The sequence below is a fragment of the Myotis brandtii genome, unplaced genomic scaffold (genome assembly GCF_000412655.1).
Source record: "Myotis brandtii unplaced genomic scaffold, ASM41265v1 scaffold363, whole genome shotgun sequence".
Classification (NCBI taxonomy): domain Eukaryota; kingdom Metazoa; phylum Chordata; class Mammalia; order Chiroptera; family Vespertilionidae; genus Myotis; species Myotis brandtii.
This window is the reverse complement of record NW_005363938.1, coordinates 4,854,565-4,877,151: the sequence shown is the minus strand read 5'-3', so window position 1 is coordinate 4,877,151 and position 22,587 is coordinate 4,854,565. Positions and strand designations below refer to the sequence as shown.

The following is a 22,587-nucleotide window of genomic DNA, read 5'->3' as shown; positions in this document are numbered from 1 at the left end:
GTGGGTTTCCAACAAGTGGAGGAAGACGTTAGCTGAGAATATAATCCCCTGCAGGCTGTCTTCTAATGTTCCCATCTCTTGGGGCTTCTTCACCATTCCTCAGCCTTTCTCCCCACAGGCACCCCCCACCACTTAGAAACTGCCTTGGATTTGTGGCTGGGAGGGGCCTCCTTCTCTGAGGCAGTAAAAGGGTATCTGGGAAAAACAACTTGCCTTTTAGGGGCTTCCTAACTCTGACATTTGTTTAGAATTGCCCATTGAAAGTCCTTCTGGTTGGTGAGCAGCATTAAGGTGTGCTGAAACATTCTCTATCCTGAGGCAGGAGCAAACTTTTCTGCAAAGGTGCAGATGGTAAGTATTTTCAGCTTAGCCGGCCATTCATTGGTCTCTACTCAATTTTGCTGCTGTTGAGGGAAAGCAGCCACGGCAAGCCATGTCTATAAATGATAGGTGTGGCCAGAGTCATTTCACCGGTTGTAGTTTGCCTAGACCTGTATAAGAAATAAATCAATGCTACCCTCATTATGATCCTTTCATATGTGCTCCACTAAATGTCCTCATCGCTGACACCCTGCTTCATTTCCGGTTCAAGTCCAAGTTATTCATTTCTGAAGAACAACTAATAGTCAAGTCTTCTGATTATTTTTTATATTGATTTTAGAGCTCATTGGTTGCTTCTTGTATGTGTCCTGACTGGGGATCGAACCCGCAACCTTGGTGTATCATGACGATGCTCTAAACAACTGAGTATCTTGGAACCCGGCAAGGGCTTCATATTATTAATAGTACTAATTTTTAAATAAAAATAATTGGCTAAAATAATGAGATTTATCATAAAATAAGTGAACTGAAAGTCAATGTTAACTAGATATGTAGCTGTGAATAAGTCACAGCATTGTTCTAGCCCCCAGTTTGTGAGTGTTTTTAAGTTATACGATTAGGAGGATTCAATCTTTTGATTTATTTTCTAAAACAAAAACTCTCATTGTTTTCTACTTTTTATTTGCAGAAGTAATTCCCATTTATTGTAGCAGGTCTAGAAAATAAGCAGAAAGAAGAAAACAAGAATCCCCACAACTCCACCAGGAAGAGTTAACACTGCTAACATCGTGGCATATGTCCTTTCTGTTGTCTATCAATTTAGATAGCCTACTTACTTTTTTAACCTACTCTTTAAATAAAAATGGAATCATAATAAACAGCTTTGTGAGCTCAGGTTTTTATTTACTGTAACAAATATTTTTGATATTATTGTTTTCAATTTCATATTTATGAGCTGAAGAATATTCTATTCTGTGAATGTACCATAATTCATCTAACCAATCCCCCCTTCGTTAGGTTGTTTCTAATTTTTTGCTCCTATAAACTACATTGCAATAGACATCTTTGCAGAGAAAGTTTTGCATACCCTGTGGTATATTTCCCCTTATTGCTTTCAACGTTAAACTTTTTCATATGGTTAACAGTCATTCCATGTTAGACCAATAGAGGGCATTTTAGGCTTGCCTTCTCAGGGTAAGGCCATAAAGCCATTTCTACAGCATATAACAAAAATAGTGGTTTTATTGTGAAAAATGATTCAATTTTGGATCTTCAGTAATAATCAATAAACCCCAAAAGGAGAGTCAAAGTCATTTATTTTCATGTCTAACAAGACCACACACACACACACACACACACACACACACACACACACACACTACTCAATGAATTGCTTTGTTAGGACTTAAACCCAAAGTGAATAAAAATGATCTCTTTTGCCCAATTCAGAATAACTAAGGAAGTGCTTTATGCAAAGGCCTAAAGTGCCTGCAGAGGACTGTGTTGAGTGGTGACAAAGGGAACTCAATGTGAAAGCACTGACCTTGCGAGAGAAAAGCCCAGAATCCGTAGCTCCCTGGAAATGCAGACTTGGGGGTAACACTAAATGGAGTCTTGCCTAGACCATTATGTGTCTATCACTTACCAGCCAGGCTTTATAGACCTTGTTGGAGCTTGAAATAATTGTTTCATGTGCATTTTTCTTGATTTTCACCAAGACCATAAATTCCCAAGCGCAGTGATCTGCCTACACTATTTGGCACACCCACTCTTAATTACACCTACCAGGTTACTAAGTACAAGGGAGGTACTTAAACAGGTGTCACTCGATGCTCGTGACAATTTTCTTTTCGAGTGTAAATACAGATGATGATTGAGAGGTAGTGGTTAAGGGCGTAGGCCCTGGAACCAGGTTGCTAGTATTTGTATCCTGACTCTCTCACTTACTAGCTTAGGCGCTTCACCTCCCTGAGCCAGTGTTTGTAAAATTATCTCAGATGGTAATTATGAGAATTAAATGAGTTTAAACATGTACAGAGGTTATCACAGGGCCTGCACCATGAGACGCTCTTGATAAATGTTACCAGAATGGTTACTTGACTGGTTACTAAGATTCCCCCCTCATTTTAAAAGTCTATGATTCCCACTGGCGGATGCTCTCTCCAAGCTTCTGCCATGGCCACTAAGGACACCGGCTTCTCCCTGGCTCCCCGGGTTCACTGCTGGCTGTGGCCATGGCTATGGTGGCTCCAGGAAGCCCTCCCATAGTCACCGGTCACACGTCCACCCTGATCCTTCACCCAGTTACCTCCTTTTAAAATTTTACTCCAGTCATCTTGCATTTGCTCAACAGGAGTTCAAATTGATTCCATCAAATCACATTTCACAAATACAGGCAACTTCAGGAAGGTGGTCGAAGATGTCATGTGGCACAGACGCTTTTCTTCACAGGGCTTAAAGGAAATAAAGCTTTGTGAGAGAAGGAATGCCAATAAGGATGGGGATACCACAGCATGTGCTTCTCCAGGCTAGCTGTATAGTGGTGTCCTTTTCCCGAATCAACCATTCTGTGCAGTGGTTTTCTGTCCTCTTCCTGTTCCAATATACTCCCACCCGTGCAAAGTGGACAGGTGTGGGAATAAAAAGCATATGTCCCTTAGAGGCAAGTATTGGAATCAGGCTGGGTTAGTTGAATATGTCCTTCCCTCCCATTCTGATAGGCTCTATAGGAATATGTGACTTCTTCCCTACAAAGTCGGTGATATAAGACTAACACAGGAAATAAGCAAAAGGAAAGTGAAGCTAATGCTGATTTTTATTGCTATTTGGTGGTTGGAGCAGTTGAATAGCAAGAAATGGGACTTAAGCCAGCTGAGTCCTCAATGAGGCTGGCATTTCACAGGTAGAGGGGTGAGGAGTGGGCTGATAGGCATCTGGAAGAAGCAGAAAATGAAGGGTATGTGAGGAGACCGGGAGGAAGTATACTGTACCCAGGGAGTAGTGAGGCTATATTGTGGAGGCAGAATAGTTTAGATGTAATGTGTTAGCATTAGAGAATCAAAGAAGGCGTTTGAACAAAGGAGTGACAGGAGGTAGTGCTGAACAAAGAATTGATCTGGCGGCAGTATTTATTTTAAATCAAAGGGGGCAGAGAATGCTGGAGCACAAAGGCAAGGTGGAAGAGATTGGCCTGCAACTCGATGGGGAGGAGGGCAGCAGCTGGATCTCGGCAGGAGTCTGGATTCTATTCTAAATGAAATGTAAGTGGGAGGGTCATGCCCAGATGTACATTTTATTTATTTTATTTTACTTCACTTTATTTTATTTTTGTTAATCTTCACCAGAGGATATTTTCCCATTGATTTTTACGGAGAGTGGAAGAGAGAGGGAAAGACAGAGAGAAACATCAGTGTGAGAGAAACATATCGATTGGTTACCTCCTGCACGCGCCCCAACCAGGGGCCTGGGCCAAGTAGCAGCCTGCAACCAAGGTATGCGCCCCTGACTGGAATCGAACCCGGGTCCCTTTGGGCCGCAGGCCAAGGCTCTATCCATTGAGCCAAACCACCTAGGGCCAGATGTGCATTTTAAAACTCTTACTCTGCCTTGTGCTGAATAGAATTTGAGGGGGCAAGAGGAGGGATAGGGTGTTGGTTAGGAGGCTGTACACTGCAATAGCCTAGGTGATAGATGGTGATAGATGAGGGTGGGGCAGTGGAGTTGAAGGGAAAGGGATGGATTCAAGAAATATTTTGAAGGTGCTGAACAATGAATTGGCCTGGCAGAAGTATTCACTTTAAACTGAATCAAAGATCTTATAATGAAAATATGTAAACTGCCAGGATGCTTCACACTTAAAGCTTTTATTTTGAAAAATAAAATACAAAAGTCATTACATTGTAAATGTATACAGGAATCCCTCAACTTCTCAGAAACAATACAATTTAAATAATTAAGATATTTAGTATTATCCACATTAATAAACAGGTACGAGTATTCTACAAAACCAAGAGAAACTGACCAATTTTACTTACAGAATGCCAATTTTAAACCCTCCCTTTAAAACAAAGTTTGGAATCTGGTAAGAAAAGATAAGGACCAGAGCAGTTTTAACAGAAAGCGCACATCCCTTCGGGGCTCCTAATCCGCTGGGTTGTGCATGCAATAGAATCAAGAGCGCTGTGCTCAGGGCACAGATCACTCAGGAAGGCCCAAATGTGTTCTTCATCCCACCCTCTCAGTGGGAGGAGTCTGACAAATGAACAGGAGATGCGGGCCATGGTACGTACACTCCCTGGATCTCAGCAGGTGACAGCCAGTTCTAGATGAAAAGGCATCAGTCTTCCCTAGGGGAAACAAAAGAAATTCGGTTACAGGTGTTGAGTCTCAGTTCCTTCTTCCCCTGCACCACATGGCCTCCTTCCCAGTTGTGGGACTGACATGAGCCAGGTAGATGGGCAGGAGAATCAACAATTCCGAGAACAGTTAACCTCAGGACCATGGGAGAGGCACGCTCTCCCTCCATCTGGGATGCATGAAGATGCCTGCCAGGAGCTCCAATGTGCAAAACAGGCAGATGGCAGGCAAAACAAGGGCTGCTCCTGCCTATTTCTAAATGACTGCAACTGGCATAGCAACTGAAGCTACTGCGGGATCACTGGTAGGGCCGTCAAATGTCCAGAGGTCCAACATGCTGACTCTTCTTTTGAGAAAGTGGATGCTAAGGAAGGTTTAGATAACACAGCAACTGTCATTCAAATGACAAAGGATCCGAAAGACAAGAAGACAGACTGGTATCTGTCCTGAGATGCTCTGTTGCCTTCCTAGCTTCTCCGGAGTCCTTCCCTCAATGCATGTGGGCACTTACAGGCCTCGATTGGCAAACAAGAATGAAATGCTAGCGTCAACTTGACATGGCATTATGTCTTGTAAAACAAACACTATACTTTCAGGGATCATGTCTGTACTTTGTTACTAGAGAAGTTTGTCTGGATGTGTCTTGTGAGACAGCCGTCAATAAATAAAGCCGTATGTGGTGAGTGTGTGTGTGTGTGTGTGTGTGTTGGGGAGGGGATTTATAACTTTTGAAAGTATTTTGGATAAACAAAATTATCCAAGGCCTGATAACAGCTGTTGGATATGCATACCCATAAAATATAAGTCTAATATTTAGTATTTGCTCCTTAGCAAAAAGACAAACATAAATCCTAAAACCTATTCATGTTACTGGCTCATTGCCATCCGTGATTTTGACATGGCATAGCAGTATTCATGTGCTTATACTATCTATAATCCACGAACACACCACAAGTCATACAAATCTCCTATTCAAATTATTCAATCTCAATTTTCTCACCAGTACAACAGGAATAATTCTACCTACTTGCCAGAGTGCCTTGACACTTGAATGAACTCATTCAAATGCATACATATATTTATCATAGATGTTGTTTCACATGTTATATATTATACTAGAGGCCCAGTGCATGGATTTGTCCAGGGCGTGTCCAGCCTGTCTTGCCCAGTCTTGATCGGCCAGACCCCAGCAGCAAGCTAACCTACCTGTCAGAGCGTCTGCCCCCTGGTGGTCTGTGTGCATCATAGTGACTGGTTGAATGGTGGAACAAACAGTTGGACACTTAGCATATTAGGCTTTTATTATATAGGATACCATATAATATATATCATTTATATACTATATGTAAAATGCTTAGCATTTTATGCTTGGTATGGAGTATGCACTCCATACATGGCTATTATATAAAATAAAAATAAAACAGCAAGCAAAAATCAAATTTTCAAAAAGCTTTTCAAGTTCCAAATGATCTAAGGCAATGGTTCTCAACCTTCTGGCCCTTTAAATACAGTTCCTCATGTTGTGACCCAACCATAAAATTATTTTCATTGCGCCCTAACCAGTTTGGCTCAGTGGATAGAGCGTCGGCCTGCAGACTGAAAGGTCCCAGGTTTGATTCCAGTCAAGGGCATGTACCTTGGTTGGGGGCACATCCCCAGTAGGAGGTGTGCAGGAGGCAGCTGATGGATGTTTCTAACTCTCTATCCCTCTCCCTTCCTCTCTGTAAAAAATCAATAAAATATATTTTAAAAAATTATTTTCATTGCTACTTCATAACTGTAATGTTGCTACTGTTATGAATCGTAATGTAACTATTTGATATGAAGGATGGTCTTAGGCGACCCCTGTGAAAGGGTCGTTTGACCGCCAAAGGGGTCGCGACCCACAGGTTGAGAACCGCTGATCTAAGGCATCACCACATCATTCAGAGCAAAATAGGATCTTCAGCAAGTGTGGGAGAGGGGGATAAGCTCTGAGTGGCTCCATCCAGGGGGTCTGGGTCCAGAATCCAGCTTTGCCACTAAGTGGCTGGTGACCCTGGACACGCCCCTGGTGATTACTCATATATAAAGGGGGCGTATAAGGCCTGGCTGGCCTAGCCCAAACTGCAGTCCTTGGCTACCGTGAGACAATGCAAGTTACAAACGTGAGACTCGTAATACATTAAAATAAGCAAGGGCAGACTTGACAAACCAACTAGCCCTCCCAAATATTAGTACAAAAGTATGTGCATGTCAGCACACAGAGAAAGCAGGGTGGAGAGAGAAGCACTGGGTTCTTCAGCCCTGGGTTCTCCGACCTGGGATGTGACCTTGACAAATCACCTACTCTCTCTAGGGTCAGTTGCCTTACCAGCAAACAGATGATTGAAGCTGATGTTCTCCAGGTTTCTTTCAGCTAAAATATCTTATTATTTATCATGTTGAAAATAACAACACTGTTATTTTGCTTACTATGTATCGGGCTTTTTGCAGACATTATTATGGTTAATTCTTACTACCACTCTCTTGTTAATATTGTCCTCATTTTACAGATGAGGAACTAAGAAACAGAGAAGTTGAGTAATTTGCTCAATGTCACAAAGAGCCAAGATTCCAGCCCAGGCCAACCGACTCCAGAGCTGTGCTCTCCACCCTGGCCACCCTGCCCTCCTACAAGAGCCTAAGCAGGGAAACCCAAAGACCAGCCATGTCCCCCAAACCTCACCTTAGGATGTAAGAGGCTCCTGGCTCTGCTACTCCCCCTGCTCAGTCTGTCAAAAAAAGCAAAAGCTGTTTTAAAGTCCTCAGAGTTGGTCGGCATGAGTAATGACAGCTCCCGTCAAAATACCAGGTGTAGCTTGCAGGGTCTGATTAGACTTTCTACTGAACTCAGTCTGCTACTGCTGTATAATAAATAATTTCACTGGCCTTTGTCCCTGGTTCCTGATGGGGAGACTAACTCCTTGAAATTCCTGGGAAACAGAAGTGTATTTACGAGCCCCTTGGATCACACCTGAATTTACCCTAAGAGATGAGATGACTCAGAATGGGGGCTGCTCACCAGAAACAGCAACCCTGTATTTAGAGGGCTGGGGCTTTCAGCCAGCCCAACCTCTGGATAGGGGACGTTGACTGGGGACTGAGCTCAATCCCATGGCCAATGATCCAATCAATCATGCCTATGCGATTAGAACCCAAGACGCCAGAGTTCAGTGGAGCTTCCTGGTTGGCGAACACTCGGATGTGTGGGAGGAAGTACCCCGATTCCAAGGTGCAGAAACTGTGTTTGAGACCCTCCCCGACTCTGTCCTGTGTCTCTTCATGTGGCTGGTCCTGATTGTATCCTTTATAAATATAAAAGTGTAATCACAAGTATAAAGCCTCCCTGAGTTCTGCGAGCCATTCTAGCTAAGTTCAAGGGTGAGGGTTCAGTGGGCTCCAGTGTTCCCATTTATCAGAAGTTAAGCAAAGTCTTTTATAGGCCCTTTTCTAAGTATGTGTGTGATGCAGTAAATGAAACTATCAGAGTAAGGGGATTGAAGTGCTGGATATACCTTTAAAAGTATTTGTTTTATTGATTTGTAGAAATTATCTATATTCCACAGATAAGTCATTTGTTTCAAATATTTTCTCCCACTTATTTTACTCCCTCTATGATGCTATCTGATAAGTAAACATTCTCAATTTTAATGTAGTCCAACTTAGCCATTTTAAAATTAATGATTAGTATTTTCAATGACTTAAGAAATCCTTCCCTCTTTTTTTTCTTTATTGATTAAGGTATTACATATGTGTCCTTATTCCCCCATTGCTCCCCCACCCCCCCACTCAATGCCCTCACCCCGCTGGTGTCTGTGTCCATTGGTTAGGCTTATATGCATGTATACAAGTCCTTTGGTTGATCTCTCCTCTTTATCCCCACCCTCCCCTACCTTTCCTCTGAGGTTTGACAGTCTGATCGATGCTTCTCTGTCTCTGGATCTGATTTTGTTCATCAGTTTACATTGTTCATTATATTCCACAAATGACTGAGATCATGTGATATTTATCTTTCTCTGACTGGCTTATTTCGCTTAGCATAATGCTCTCCAGTTCCATCCATGCTGTTGCAAATGGTAAGATTTCCTTCTTTTTACAGCAGTGTAGTATTCCATTGTGTAGATGTACCACAGTTTTTTTAAATCCTCCCCTCTTGAGGTCTTAATATTCTCCTCTCTTGTCTCTTAAAAACTTTATTATTTTGCCTTTCACATTTAGGTCTATAACCCACCTAGAAATGATTTTTGTGTATGCTGTGAAGCAGGGGTGTCCCTTTAGTTTTAGTCTTAAATACCCTTTCTTGACTCCTTCAGACTTATTATGCAAAAGAGCCTTAAAATTTGACATTCCTTCAAGACTCTGAATCTTGGATTATTCTCTGGCTCCAAATGCCATAGCCTGTGAATGAGTGACAGCTTGTTCATGAATTCACCCAGGTTTCTGGGAATTCATGCCCCGCCAAGGCTCAGGGCTTGCAACCCCGTGTATGCAAACGTCTATCAGAGTTTTTTGGATAGATCAGGAGATCCTTGAGAAGATTTAAAAATGTTTAAATGTTTTCAACTATAGTTGATATACAATATTATATTAGTGTCAGGTGTACAATATAGTGATTAGGCATTTATATAATTTACATAATTTACAAAGTGATCACCCCAATAATCTAAGTACCCATCTGACACCCTATATAGTTAATAAAAATATTGACTAAATTCCTTATGCTGTACTTCACATATCTGTGACTGTTTTCATAATGGGCCTGGAGCAGATACACAAGGCAGACCCCTTATATGTGGAACACTGTGTGGGCTGGAAGACCTCAAGCAATAGGATTTCAGTTACTAATAAAGTATTTCCCTAGTTTTGGAGGATAGTGAGCTCTCTGAAATTAAGACTGCATTAAATTATTGTTAAAACCAACAATTACCAGAGGCCAATCTTTCTACTACATGCACATATTATCTTTAAAAAGATCACTTCAACGCAAGAGCCCATCTATATACATCAAGAGGGAAAACAGATACAGTACCTGAGGTTTTTCTTTAAGAAATTCAGGTAGCTGAAATTCTCCTTTATAGACCTGGAAAAAGAAAGCAAACAGGTACCGTCATCATCACTTCCGAGTGCTTGCAGTACCTGATGGTGGGTGGGCTTACTGCTTCAGTCTTGGTGAGTTTTAAAATTGGAGGGAAGCCTGCCAGTTCAAGAGCAGCCAGGGTTGAAGGAGTGAGTGAAACGCATTCACTCTGATCCCACCTGCTCCACATTTGTCCCAGTGCTTCCAAAAGTGGGCTGGCTGGGAGAGGGCTCAGAGTATCGGAAGAAGAAAAAACAACATCCCAACATCCCAAGTTCTAATCATTTTAGCTGAAAGAGAAACAAGCCCTAGCACTTCTCTCTCAAGCAACCAACACAGAATTCCCACAATCTAGGAATAGGCTCCACCTGATTTCCTTTTGAACTCTCCAACCTTAAAACCCTGGATTTAATCCAACCTTTCTTAATGTACCCAAGATTCCCATAATAATTTAAATATTAGATGACTCTTAAAATGATAAATACTTTTAAGCTCATAAAATCTTATGATAATTATTTTTTAAATCCCAAACTAGTCACACAGCATTATGATGTGATTGATTGATTGATTTTAATCCTCACCTAAGGATAATGCTTATTGATTTTTAGAGAGAGAGGAAGGGAGAGAGAGACATCAATGTGAGAGAGAAGCATCAATCAGTTGCCTTCCATACATGCCCTGACCGGGGATTGAACCCACAACCCAGGTATGTGCTCTAACTAGGCATTGAACCTGTGACCCTTTTGGTGCATGGGACGATGCTCCAACCAGCTAAACCACCCAACCAGGGCAATCTTATAACTAAATATTTACTCTTTTCTATATCTGAAATTATGTTTCTAATGCCAGTGATTAGGAAATAATTTTTAAAAATAATACCATTTACACTAATATTAAAAAGACCCCACACCAAATACCTGAGAATAAATCTAATAAAAGATGTATAAGACAAGACCAAATAAATAGAAAGACATACTATTTTCCGGGACTGGGGAAGGGGTAATTTGAAGCTGATTATAGAAGTTATATGGAAATGCATAAGACCAAAACTACTCAAGGTAATCTTAAAAAAAAAGAACAAAATGGGAGGGGCTTATTCTACCAGATATTAAGACATTATTATACAGCTATAATTAAGCTATATTATCTATAATAATAAAAGTGTAATATGCTAATTAGACCGGACAGCTGAACGACCTTCTGGATGAAGCCGGGGCTGCGAGGGCTGAGCCCCTTGCACTGATTTTGTGCATCGGACCTCTAGTATAGATATATAATTAAGACAGTTAAGTTTTGGTACTGACAAAAAGAACACTTTCTACTGACAAAGCAATTCCTATTTAGTCAAAAAACCAAGTCCTGCATTGCTTACAAAAACAGCAAAGTTAGGAATGGAATTTCCTTTGGCGACAAGAAACAGTGTTCTGGACATACTACTCTCTGGCACTAAGGACTGAGGATTTTGTCTGACAGCGATGAATTAGGTACTCAGAATCCACACCTCTCTACAGAGCCCCCGCCCAGCTCAAGCACTGAAGAAGTGACAGGAAGACAAAAGTAGGCGTTTGATTTGGAGGGTGCACTGGAAATAAAAATGAAAAGAACAGCAGCTAAACTTTACTACTTTCTCTGCACCAGGTTAGTGTTAAGTAAGGGCTTCATATGTACTATCTTGTGGAACTCCACAATCTCTGGAGGGAGGTATTATCTTTTTGAGAGAAAGGCACAGAGAAATTAAGTAATTTATCCAGTGCAGGGAAATGGGAAGCTACGAAGCACCATCCTCAGACTTCCGTGGCTCTGTTTACCTTAGACTGAAGTATGGAGGCTACAGCAATAATCCAGACGAGAAAGGATGGCAAGGAGGGTGGCAGTGGAGGTGGTGAGGCGTGGTAGGTTTGTGGATTTGTTTTTCTAATTACATGTAGACTTCCTAACAGACTGGATACGGGATGTGACAGAGCAGAGGAGAGTCAAGGATGACTCCAAGGTTTTTGGCCTAAGCAACTACCAATTGGAAATATGCAGCTGCCATCAACTCAGGAAAGATTCTGTGTTTAGTAGATTTTTGGAAGATCATTAGTTCAGTTTTGGATACGTTAAGTTTGAGATGTCTATTAGCCAATGAATGAAAATATCAAGTAGTCAGTTGGATATACAATTCTGGAGTTCATGGAAGAGGTCTGAGCTGGAATATATAAATTTGAGAAGCATTAACTTAGAGATGCTAGGTGAAGCCTCAATACCTGATGAGGTAACCCAGGGGGGCTCATGGTAGATAGAGAAAAGCAGAGGACTTAAGACTGAGATATTGGGACATTCTAACATTTAAAAGTCAGGGAGAAGAAGAACCAACAAAGACGACTAAGAAGATATCAATGACATAGGAAAAAAAATATATTTTAAGTTGTATCCTAGAAGCCAAGTGAAAGAAACATATCAAGGAGTAATCGCCTTAGCTGGTTTGGCTCAGTGGATAGAGCACTGGCCTGTGGACTGAAGGGTCCCAGGTTCGATTCTGGTCAAGGGCACATGCCTGGGGTTGCGGGCTCGATCCCCAGTAGGGGCTGTGCAGGAGGCAGCCGATCAATGATTCCCTCTCATCATTAATGTTTCTATCTCCCTCTCCCTCTCCTTTTCTTTCTGAAATCAATAAAAAAATAAAAAATAAACTCATAAAAAAAGGAGGGAGTAATCAATTGTATCAAAAGATACTGGGAGGTAAAAAAAAAATGACCACTGGATTTAATAACATGAAGGTCAGTGTGACCTTGACAATGTAAATTAAGTAACCTGGTAGTTATGAAATTCTGAATGTATGACAGAATAAAGGAGAAGGAATTGGAGACAGGGAGTAAAGAAAACTTGAGCGTGTTTTTTTTAAAGGAGAACACTAAGAATTTTTCCCTCAAGTCTTACTCTTTTTTATTTTTATTGATTTCAGAGAGGAAAAGAGAGGGAGAGAGGGATAGAAACATCAGTGATAAGAGAGAATCACTGATTGGTTGCCTCCTGCAAACCCCATACTGGGGATTGACCCCATAGCCTGGGCATGTGCCCTGATCGGGAATCGAACCGTGATTTCCTGGTTCATAGGTCGACACTCAACCGCTGAGCCAAGCTGGCCAGGCTGAGTTTTGATGTAAAGGGCAGCAAAGAAACGGAATTCTGTGTGTGCATGTGTGCATGTTAAGCTAAAAAAAACCCCACTAAGGGCATATTTGTTTATTGATGGGAAAGATCCTACTGGAGAGCAAAATCTGATGATGCAGAAGACATGGTGAAATGGGCTTGGGGATACATGGGGGAAACATCTTCAGACTGGAGCATGGATGTTCACTTCTGTTACACAGACTTCCTATTATAATAGACTAGAGGCCTGGTGCACGAATTCGTGCATGGGTGGGGTCCGGCCCGCCCCAATTGGGGCTGAACGGGCCGGGCCAGCTGTGGGGAGGGGCCACGGGAGGTTGGCTAGCCAGCCCCGCCGTCTGGTAAAACTCCTGGTAGAGGGGACAATTTGCATATTAGCTTTTTATTAATAGGATGAAGATATCAGGTCTGAATCACTTCCTTTCCTCTAGCTTCTCAAAAATTACACAATAGCCCTGACCGGTGTGGCTCCGTTGGTTGGAGCATTGTCCTGTACACTGAAATGTGGGTTCGATTCCCAGTCAGGGCACATACCCAGATCCAAGTTGTATTGCTGGTTGGGGTGCGTATGGGAGGCAACTGATTGATGTTTCCCTCTCACACCAATGTTTCTCTCTCTCTCCCCCCCTCTCTCTAAAATCAATAAGCATATTTTTGGGTGAGCATTAAAAGAAAGTACACAACACTTTTTTGTTAAAAACACATTCTGTACATTTTCATTATTATTACAATATAAATATTTATATAAAGTGAAAGTATAAATATCACACATTTACTTCTTTTACACAACTTGTGTGTATTTTAGCTGGGGTTAATAATTGCCTCATACAGTTTTACATTAATAGAATATTTTTAGAGCAGTTTTAGGTTTACGAAAAAATTGAGCAGAAAGTACAGAGTCCCCATATACTTCCTCTCTCTCTTCTACAGTTTCCCATATTATTAATTGCATTACTGTAGTACATATGCTACAGTTAATGAATCAGTATTAATATGCTGCAATTAATAAAAGTCTTTAGTTTGCACTAGGGTTCGCTATTTGTGCTGTACTTTCTGTGTACTCACCATGACAGTAGAATACAGAATAGTTCCACTGGCATAAATCTCTCCTGTGTACCACCACCTGTTCATCTCCCCTGGTCTCAACTTTTTTACTGTCTCCATAGTTTTGCCTTTTTTAGAATGTCATACAGTTGGAATCATACAGTATGCAGCCTTTTCAGATTGGCTTTTTTCACTTAGCAATTTTTTATTAGTGCTATCATGGTATATCTTTATTTACCCCTATATTTATATTTATGTTTATATTTATTAATTTTAGAGAAAGAGAGGAAGGGAGAAGGAGAGAGAAATATCAAAAGGTTGCCTCCCGTTCGCACCCCAACAGGGGACCAAACCTGCAACCCAGGCATGAGCCTCCCTCCTATGAAGATCCTTGTGAGTACATTGGGCCCACGCAGATAATACTGGATCATTTCATTTTAAATTTCTTAATCACATCTGTAAAGTCCCCTCTGCCATTTAATGTAATGAATTCACAGATTCCAGAGATTAGGACATGGAAATCTTTAGGGGGCATTACTCAGTCTGCCACATGTAAGCAATGGATGACTAATGCATTATACTTAGAATTTTTACAGTTTACAAACAGAAACATAGGGATGAACAAAGTGCTACAGAAATGAAAGTTGTATAGCCTTATACACAATAAAAAAGCTGACGAAGCATAATATTTACAACCTTCAAAAAATTCGACAGCAGCAGCAGCAAAACATCTGTGCATGCATGTTCATACAGAGAGATAGATGAAGAGATGAAGCAAACATGGCAAAATTTTAACAACTAATGAATCATGTTAAAGGTATACAGATGTTCTTCAGATTTTTCTATAAATATGAAAAAGATGGGGAAAATCAGGGAGATAAAAACATTTTCAACACCACAAATATATTAATCTTACAAAGCTTACTGGAGTATATTATAAGAACTATATCATCTGTGAATGGGCTGAAATTTAGGATTAAACTCAGGGGTTGGCAGCCTAACTCTGTAAAAGACCAGAGAGTAAATATTTTAGGCTTTGTGGGTCCTACAGTCACTTTTCCAACTACTCAGCTCTGTAGTACAAAATCAGACATTAAGAAAATGTAAATAAATAAGCAGAGTATATTCTAATAAAGCTTTATTTACAAAAACAAGTGGCAGGCCAGATTTGGCCTGCAGGGTGTAAGTGCCAATCCTTAATTTAACTCAAAACATTCTTTCAAAATAAGAGAATTTTAAACAATCTCCAGAAACATGTACTAATGATTATACTATGTATTAAGGATTCATTCCAAAGGTTAAAAGATCAGTCTCACAACGCCTGGCTGTAAATTCAAATTCCACTGTAAACTCAAATCTAACTTATTCCTCCTTCTTCTTTCTGTAAACTCACTATAAACTCTATAATATACTCCTCCCTCCCTTCTTCTTTCCAATTGTACTCAACTGCACAAAAAGGGATTAATCATAATTCTTAGTTCATGACAAACTTTCACCACTGACCCATGCTTGGCCTGCTGCAGTTTATTTTGTAATGTAATTCATTATTTTTAATAAAGTATTAATCATTCCCCCTTAAGAAATTATGACTTGATAGTTTCACATGCAGAGAAAGCACATGATATGATAACACAGCAAGGAATCTAGGTTTTGAAATTTACATCTTCAGTCCCACTTGGCTCTTGTGGCCCACTGGAGACTCATTATCTCTAAAGCACAAGTATGAAATAGCTGATAACATGTATGTTTACATATTCACATTTGTCTAAAAATATTTTGGCAGCTTTGCAAATCTCCACCCGGGTTCTTGGAGAGTTCAATAGTCTTGCGCTGTCCAGAAACAACTGGGCGAATGTTACATTTCCTATATTAAGAAGAAAAATATTAATCAACTCAGAAGCATGGTAGTGTACTGAAACAATGTTTTCTTAAAAAAGAAATATTTCAGTGTGTTGACTTTTGGGTGAAGTTGGATAAGATGGACTGGAATGTGAGTTGAATTGGGAACGTGTAGAAGCTGTGAACTAGAAACAGTTAACTGCACTCTATGTTCACCAAACTTCTTAAGGGGAGGGTCAGAGGATTCATCATTCTTGTATCTTGGACACAGGAAGAATAGACAATTGGCTGAAAAAAGAAATAAATGGGTGAGATCCTTCCATAATGGTCTCCATCAGTGAAGAGTTACTACTTTTCATCTTACTCACTCTTTTCTTTTTCTATAAAATAATTATTTCCAAGAGACTGCTAGAGACTCCATAATAAATCTTAATATATGCCATCAAGTTTCTGCTCAAAAGTACTATAAATTGAAATGCATGCTTAAAAATTTTTAAGAATTCTGAAATCTGTATCTTTTTCAACCCAATTTGGAAAAAGTATAAAACAGTAGAAAATGCTCTTGGGGAATAGTAATGTCGTGGCTGTGTTAAACAGAAATTCTACTAAGAAATAGTTAATGGATTATGAGGTCACTGGTCATTGAGTTCTAGTTAATGGCAACTATCTTTCCTTACTATAGCAACAACATTGCACTTAAAATTGTACATTGTGTTATAAAAGTTTGAGATTATCTGTAATAAAGTGTTATAATTATGACATGCATACAGATAAGATGAATTATTCAAATAATTTAATTAAATCGCTCACTCAACAATGAAGCCTTTTTTAAATTTTTATTTTTTAATTGTCATCTGAGAATATTTTTTTCCATTGATTTCTAGAGACAGTGGTAGGGAGGGAGGTCTGTGTGCATGTATGGGGGAGGGGCGAGAGAGAGAGAGAAACATTGATGTGAGAGAGACACATGGATTGATTGCCTCCCGCATGCACACCTACGAGGGCTGGGGAACTTGAAACCAAGGTATGTGCTCTTGACTGGGAATCGAACCTGCAACTTTTCGGTCTGTAGGCCCACGCTCTAACTACTGGGCCAAACCGCCCAGGGCAATGAAGACATTTTTTGATGTGCAGGCCCTGTGTCCAGAATTACAGGTCTCAATGAATATGTAAAGGAGTCATCTCTCAATCCAAATTATGAGGAATCCATTCCAGTCCAAGCCAAATGCCAGCCTGGTACCAGGACAGAGAAAATGAACATGCACCATTAACGTATCCATTTATTTCTGTGTTTTCAAAAGGAACCTTTTATTGCTTTGCTTAAAAAAAACATTTTCGCTCAGCCAATGTGGCTTAGCGGTTAAATATCGACCCAGGAATCAAGAGGTTGCCAGTTCAGCCCTGGCTGGCTTGGCTCAGTGGATAGAGCATCAGCCTGCGAACTGAAGGGTCCCAGGTTTGATTCCGGCCAAGGGCACATGCCTGGGTTGCAGGCTTGATCCCCAGTAAGGGGTGTGCAGGAGGCAGCCAATCAATGATCCTCTCTCATCATTGATGTTTCTATCTCCCTCTCCTTCTCCCTTCCTCTCTGAAATCAATAAAGAAATATATATATATTTTTAAAAAGAGGTTGCCAGTTCAATTCCCAGACAGGGCACATGCCTGGGTTGCGGGCTTGATCCTCATGCGGGGGGAGGGGGGCGTAGGCATGCAGGAGGTATATTAAAAAATGGTAAGGTTATTGAAGATTATTATAACAGTTAACCACCTTGACCTAATGTCATTATATAGCAATTGTAAGCAAAAAACTGCAGAATAAATATTCCTTTAAAGTAAATGAAAAAGACTTTTTGAAATTAACAATTTGTTGGGCCAAAGTTAATAAATTTAGCAAGTATTTAACAATTTATTAGCAAGTGTTAACAAATTTCAAAAACCTAAAAAAAAAAACTAGCAATAGATTCTCTGGTACGGTGGTATTAAGGTAGAAATTAATTACAAGAAGATAACCAGAACATTCCTAAATGTTTGAAAATGAAGGAATAAACTTCTAAATAGTACATGGGAGCAAAAAAAAGAAGAATGGAAATTACCAAATATTTTTAACTAAAAACCAAAAAACATTACATATAAAAACATCTAAGATGTTAATACAGCCTTGATGAAAGGGAATTTTATACCTTAAGTAAATATTTAAGAACAAAATAAGGGTGGGAACCAATGATCTAAGCATCCATCTCTGGAAGTTAAGATTAAGAGTAGCATATTAAACCCAAAACCATAAAAAGGAAGAAACAAGGTAGAAAACAGATAAAATAGATAAAATCAACAAAGCCAAAAGATGGTTTTAAAAATATAAAAACTTTATAAACCTCAGGCAAAACTGATAAAAACAAACAAACAGTACATTAAAATAACCAATATAAGTGAAACAGGAATCATCATCACAGGCATTTAAAAGGTAATCTAGCCCTGGCCAGTTTGGTTCAGTGGTTGGAGTGTTGGCCCTCAGCCCTCGGACCAAAGGGTTGTGGATTTGATGCCCGGTCAAGGGCAAGTACCTCGATTGCAGGTTCAATCCTCGGGCGTGAGCCAGAGGCCACCAATGGATGTGTCTCTTTCAAGTCAATGTTTCTCTCTCTCTCTCTCTCTCTCTTCCTCTCCCTCCCTCAACTCTCTCTAAAAATCAGTGGGAAAAATATCTTCACTCCTTGGGTGAGAATTAAAAAAATAATAAAAATAAAAGGTAATCTAGCAAATGATTTGTCAGATTTGCTCATCATCCTAAATAACCTATTTTAGTTTTGTTGATTCTATTTTTTCTATTATCTATTTCATTAATTCCTGCTCTAATCTTTATTATTTCCTTTCTTCTGCTCGCTTTGTGTATAGTTTTCTGTTCTTTTCCCAGTTCTTCAAGGTGTTACATTTTAGATCTCTCATTTTTTATAGAGATAAATTTACCTTTTATGCAGCTTTTTTTGCATCCTATATATTTTGGTATGTTGTGTTTTTGTTTTCATTCATCTCAAAGTATTTTCTAATTTTCCTAATGATTTCTTCTTTGGTTAAGAGTGTATTGTTTAATTTTCACATATTTGAAAATTATCCAGTTTTCCTTCTGTTATTAATTTCTAACTTCATCCTGTTGTGGTTGGAGAAGATATTCTGTATGATTTAAATAATTTATAATGTACTGAACATTATTTTATGGCCTAACATATGGTCCATGCTGGAAAATGTTCCATGTGCTCTTGAGAAGAATGTGCTGTTATGGGGTGGAGTATTCTGTATAAGTCTGTTAGGTCTCAGTAGTTTATAGTGTTGTTCAAGTCCTGTTTTTCCTTATTGATGTGTCTAGATGGTTTATCTGAAATTGAAATTATGTCAGTGTTGCCCCGTATGTTTTGAGGACTCTGCTCCTCATATCTGCTCATTGGTTCAGAGATTATGTAAATACAAATGAGCACAGCCTTATCCCACCCCTACTCTACTTTCCTACTACTTAGCTTCTGCTATCAGGGAACAAGTTTGGACCATAAGTTCAATTTTGGACATTGTTTGAGGTCCTCATGAACGGCCAGGTGGAGATATACAGAAGGTAGTTGGAAATTATGAGCCCGGGGCTCAGGAAAGAGACCCACTGAGAAATACAGATTTATGATCATCAGCAAATAGGCTGCAATCAAACTGAGTGGATCAGCTTGACTGAGGAGACTATAAAACAGAAGTCCTTTATCTGATGGGCTTCACAATGTTTGATGAATCCACTGAAATTTTGTGTAAATTTTGTGTATATATGTGTCTATATTTCTGAGGTAGAGATCCACAGGTTTTATTGGATTCTCAAATAGGCCTGTAAACCTAAAAATATTAAAAACCTAAGGAGGAGGGAGAAGACTAAAGATGCAACCTAAAGGGCACTATTTACCAAAATGTGCTACAATTAGAGACGGTGACGGGAAAGAGCATGGAATGTGTTAGCATTTCATTTCCAATTTACCATCTGAGTCACAGCACCCATGAGCACATGATTTTTACTCAAAGCTGGGCAATATGTCCCCAAAATATGCTGTCTTAGACACCAGTACTTCTAGACTTGTACAAAATTGTACAAAAACCAGCACATATAGGCCTGGGGCTTTGGATTCTATATTCCCATACAAAAAAAAAGGAATTTATTCCCACTTTCCACCCTATAAAGGGAACAATCTCGTCAGCTACCTTCTTTCTTTGGAGCCTATCTCATGTCATAGCTGACAATCAAAGATCACTTTTTAAGCATTACTTTATAAAACTTCATGATCATCAATGCTGTATATTTAAACATATGTGTTTTTACAGGCAAAAAAAATTTTGAAAGCACACAGGATTTGGATTGCAAGAAGGCTATGAAATCCAAACCCACGAAACAAGAATGTCAGCTTGTATGCATTATCACAAAGTGCTCAAAAATGCAATTATAGTTCACACTTTATCTTTTTTTCCCTCAAAATCATTTGTCACATTAGAGATAGGAGGGCATGGGAAGGTTTTTCTTTTCAGTGTGCATTTTGAAGCCCTTTCAAAAGCCACAAATGTGTCTGAAACAAATTCTCTAGTCACATGGATTCAAGTCATAGCATTCTTCCCAAACTACCACTCAAGCAAGCCAAGAATAATCTAGCCAGCCAACTTGAATGTAGGAAAACTATAATGTCTACTGCCTGGGAAACCTCTAAATATCATTTACACATGCACATTGGTTTATAAAAACCATTTCAGTATTGTATAAAGGAAAAAGCTATGAATTACCAATTACTAAGAGATTATCAAGCACTATGATGAGGGATACTAGATTGATATGTAACTTATCTTTAGCAGAATGTAGTTCCCAAAACTTTAACGCATATAAAACTTTTTTTAAAAACTTAAGAGATAGTTCATAAAAAGATATATACATATAGGTTAAATTAGAAAATGTTCAATTACATTAATAAATGAAACCTATTAAAATTAGAAAAAATCTAAAATAAAATGATGTATATTATGCTGGTAGTTCAAAAGGTTTTTAAAAAATTATCAACATATATCAAACACCTTAAAAATATCAAGTACTTTGATCTGGTTTAATTCTACTCTCATTAGTCTCACCTAAAAAAACACACACAAAAAACTAAAATGTAGTATGTGTAAAGATGTTCATTGTAGCATGATTTGTCAAAGAGAAATTGTAAACAACAAAAGAAAAGTGGTAAAATGAATTCTAGAACATATACCAGAGAAACATTTTATTTGCTCATTCATTTATTTACTGTGTTTCAGAAAGGACTTAAGGTGGCTCATTGTAATGATATATTACATAACTATGAAAATTTATGTTTAAAAAGCATGTGCACAATGGGAAAATACTAATAAATATTAAGTGGAAAGGCTTGGATACAAAATCATATGTATGCAAAGGTAAGCCTGCAAGATATGTAATCTTTTTTTTTTTCAAAATATGTAATCTTATCTCTGTTTACCAACATGTAGAGAAGGAAGGGAATCCATCAAAACAATAAGAATGGTATGTGTATGAGTGGTAATATAGCAGGATAATAATAAGATAGGAATATTCCTGAGCAAGTGAATGGAGAAACTGAGACAAGAAAATTAAACAAGGCCAAACAGTTTGGGCAACTTGCAGCCAGCTTGTAAAGTGCAAGATCTTATCTTCTCCAACCAAAGACAGTTGAGAGCAAATGGTCAATACCTCTCCTCCCTAACCAGAGAATACATAGCTTAAGTCAACCTGGTCTGAGAAAACAGAGAACAAAGATGGAATTAATACCATTTGTGCCAACTAAACTCAAGAACAAATATCACTTGGGGGATATTAGGGCAGGAGGAGGGGAGGAAAGAAAAAGGGGATTTTATTTCACCCACTGAATAAAGAAGGCAGCAGTCTTGGGACTTACCAAGATAAAACTACTAAATGTTCTTAGAAATTCTGGGAAAAGTCACAACAAAGTAAAAGGGGGACCTTGAAATCTAGTCTGTTGCCCAAGATATCTGGCAGAGGAACCTTGGAACCTGTAGACAGAAAAGTATAAAATGCTTAAACCTCCACCGGGGGCACTCAGACCAGCTGGGTTGCCCACTTGTGCTTTTGACAAGTGTATTTTTAAAATTTGCTTGCTTTGCTACAACATTGTGGTCTGTCACTCATCTGAAATCTTTCTTATGAGATTGACTAGAGCTGAGGAGGGAACAGCCCTCCTCTGACTCAGGGGGCCATCCAGTAACAGTAACATTATAGGTGAATTTTATTCTCTTATCTTTTATAAGTTTTATACACTGAGCTTATATTTTTATAGAAAAATGTTCATATATATGAAAAGTATAAAAAGAACAAAGATTATTTTACAAATAAAAAATTTGTCTGTATATATGATGGGTTACAAGAAGATAGCTCTTCCTACATAGCCATTGATGAACTGAAAAAGGAAAATGAAAATAATACTTAAGAGAAAAAAATCCACATTGGAAATTAACTTTATAAGATATAAATTTGTGCCCAGCTGGTGTTGCTCAGTGGTTGAGCACTGACTTATAAACCAAGAGGTCATGGTTTGAGTCCCGGTCAGGGCACATGCCCAGGTGGCCAGCTCAATCCCCAGAGGGGGTGTGTAGGAGGCAGCCGATCAATGATTCTCTCTCATCATTGATGTTTCTTTTTTCTTCTTTCATCATTGTTTCTATCTCTCCCTCTCCCTTCTTCTCTGAAATCAATAAAAATATTTAATATAAATTAT

General features: G+C 39.2%; 1 protein-coding gene across 1 annotated transcript in view; it reads right to left on the bottom strand.

Moving 5' to 3' along the window:
* Positions 1-4,165: 4,165 nt before the first annotated feature.
* The window catches only part of TPST1 (tyrosylprotein sulfotransferase 1), a 51,540-nt gene continuing 33,118 nt past the window's right edge, over positions 4,166-22,587 (bottom strand). The window contains exons 3-5 of the mRNA XM_005872034.2: positions 9,728-9,778; positions 7,385-7,430; positions 4,166-4,667 (exon numbers count right to left, since the gene is read on the bottom strand). Of these exons, the coding sequence (XP_005872096.1) occupies positions 7,413-7,430; positions 9,728-9,778 (69 nt within the window). The 3' untranslated portion in view covers positions 4,166-4,667; positions 7,385-7,412. The remainder of the gene's footprint in view (positions 4,668-7,384; positions 7,431-9,727; positions 9,779-22,587) is intronic.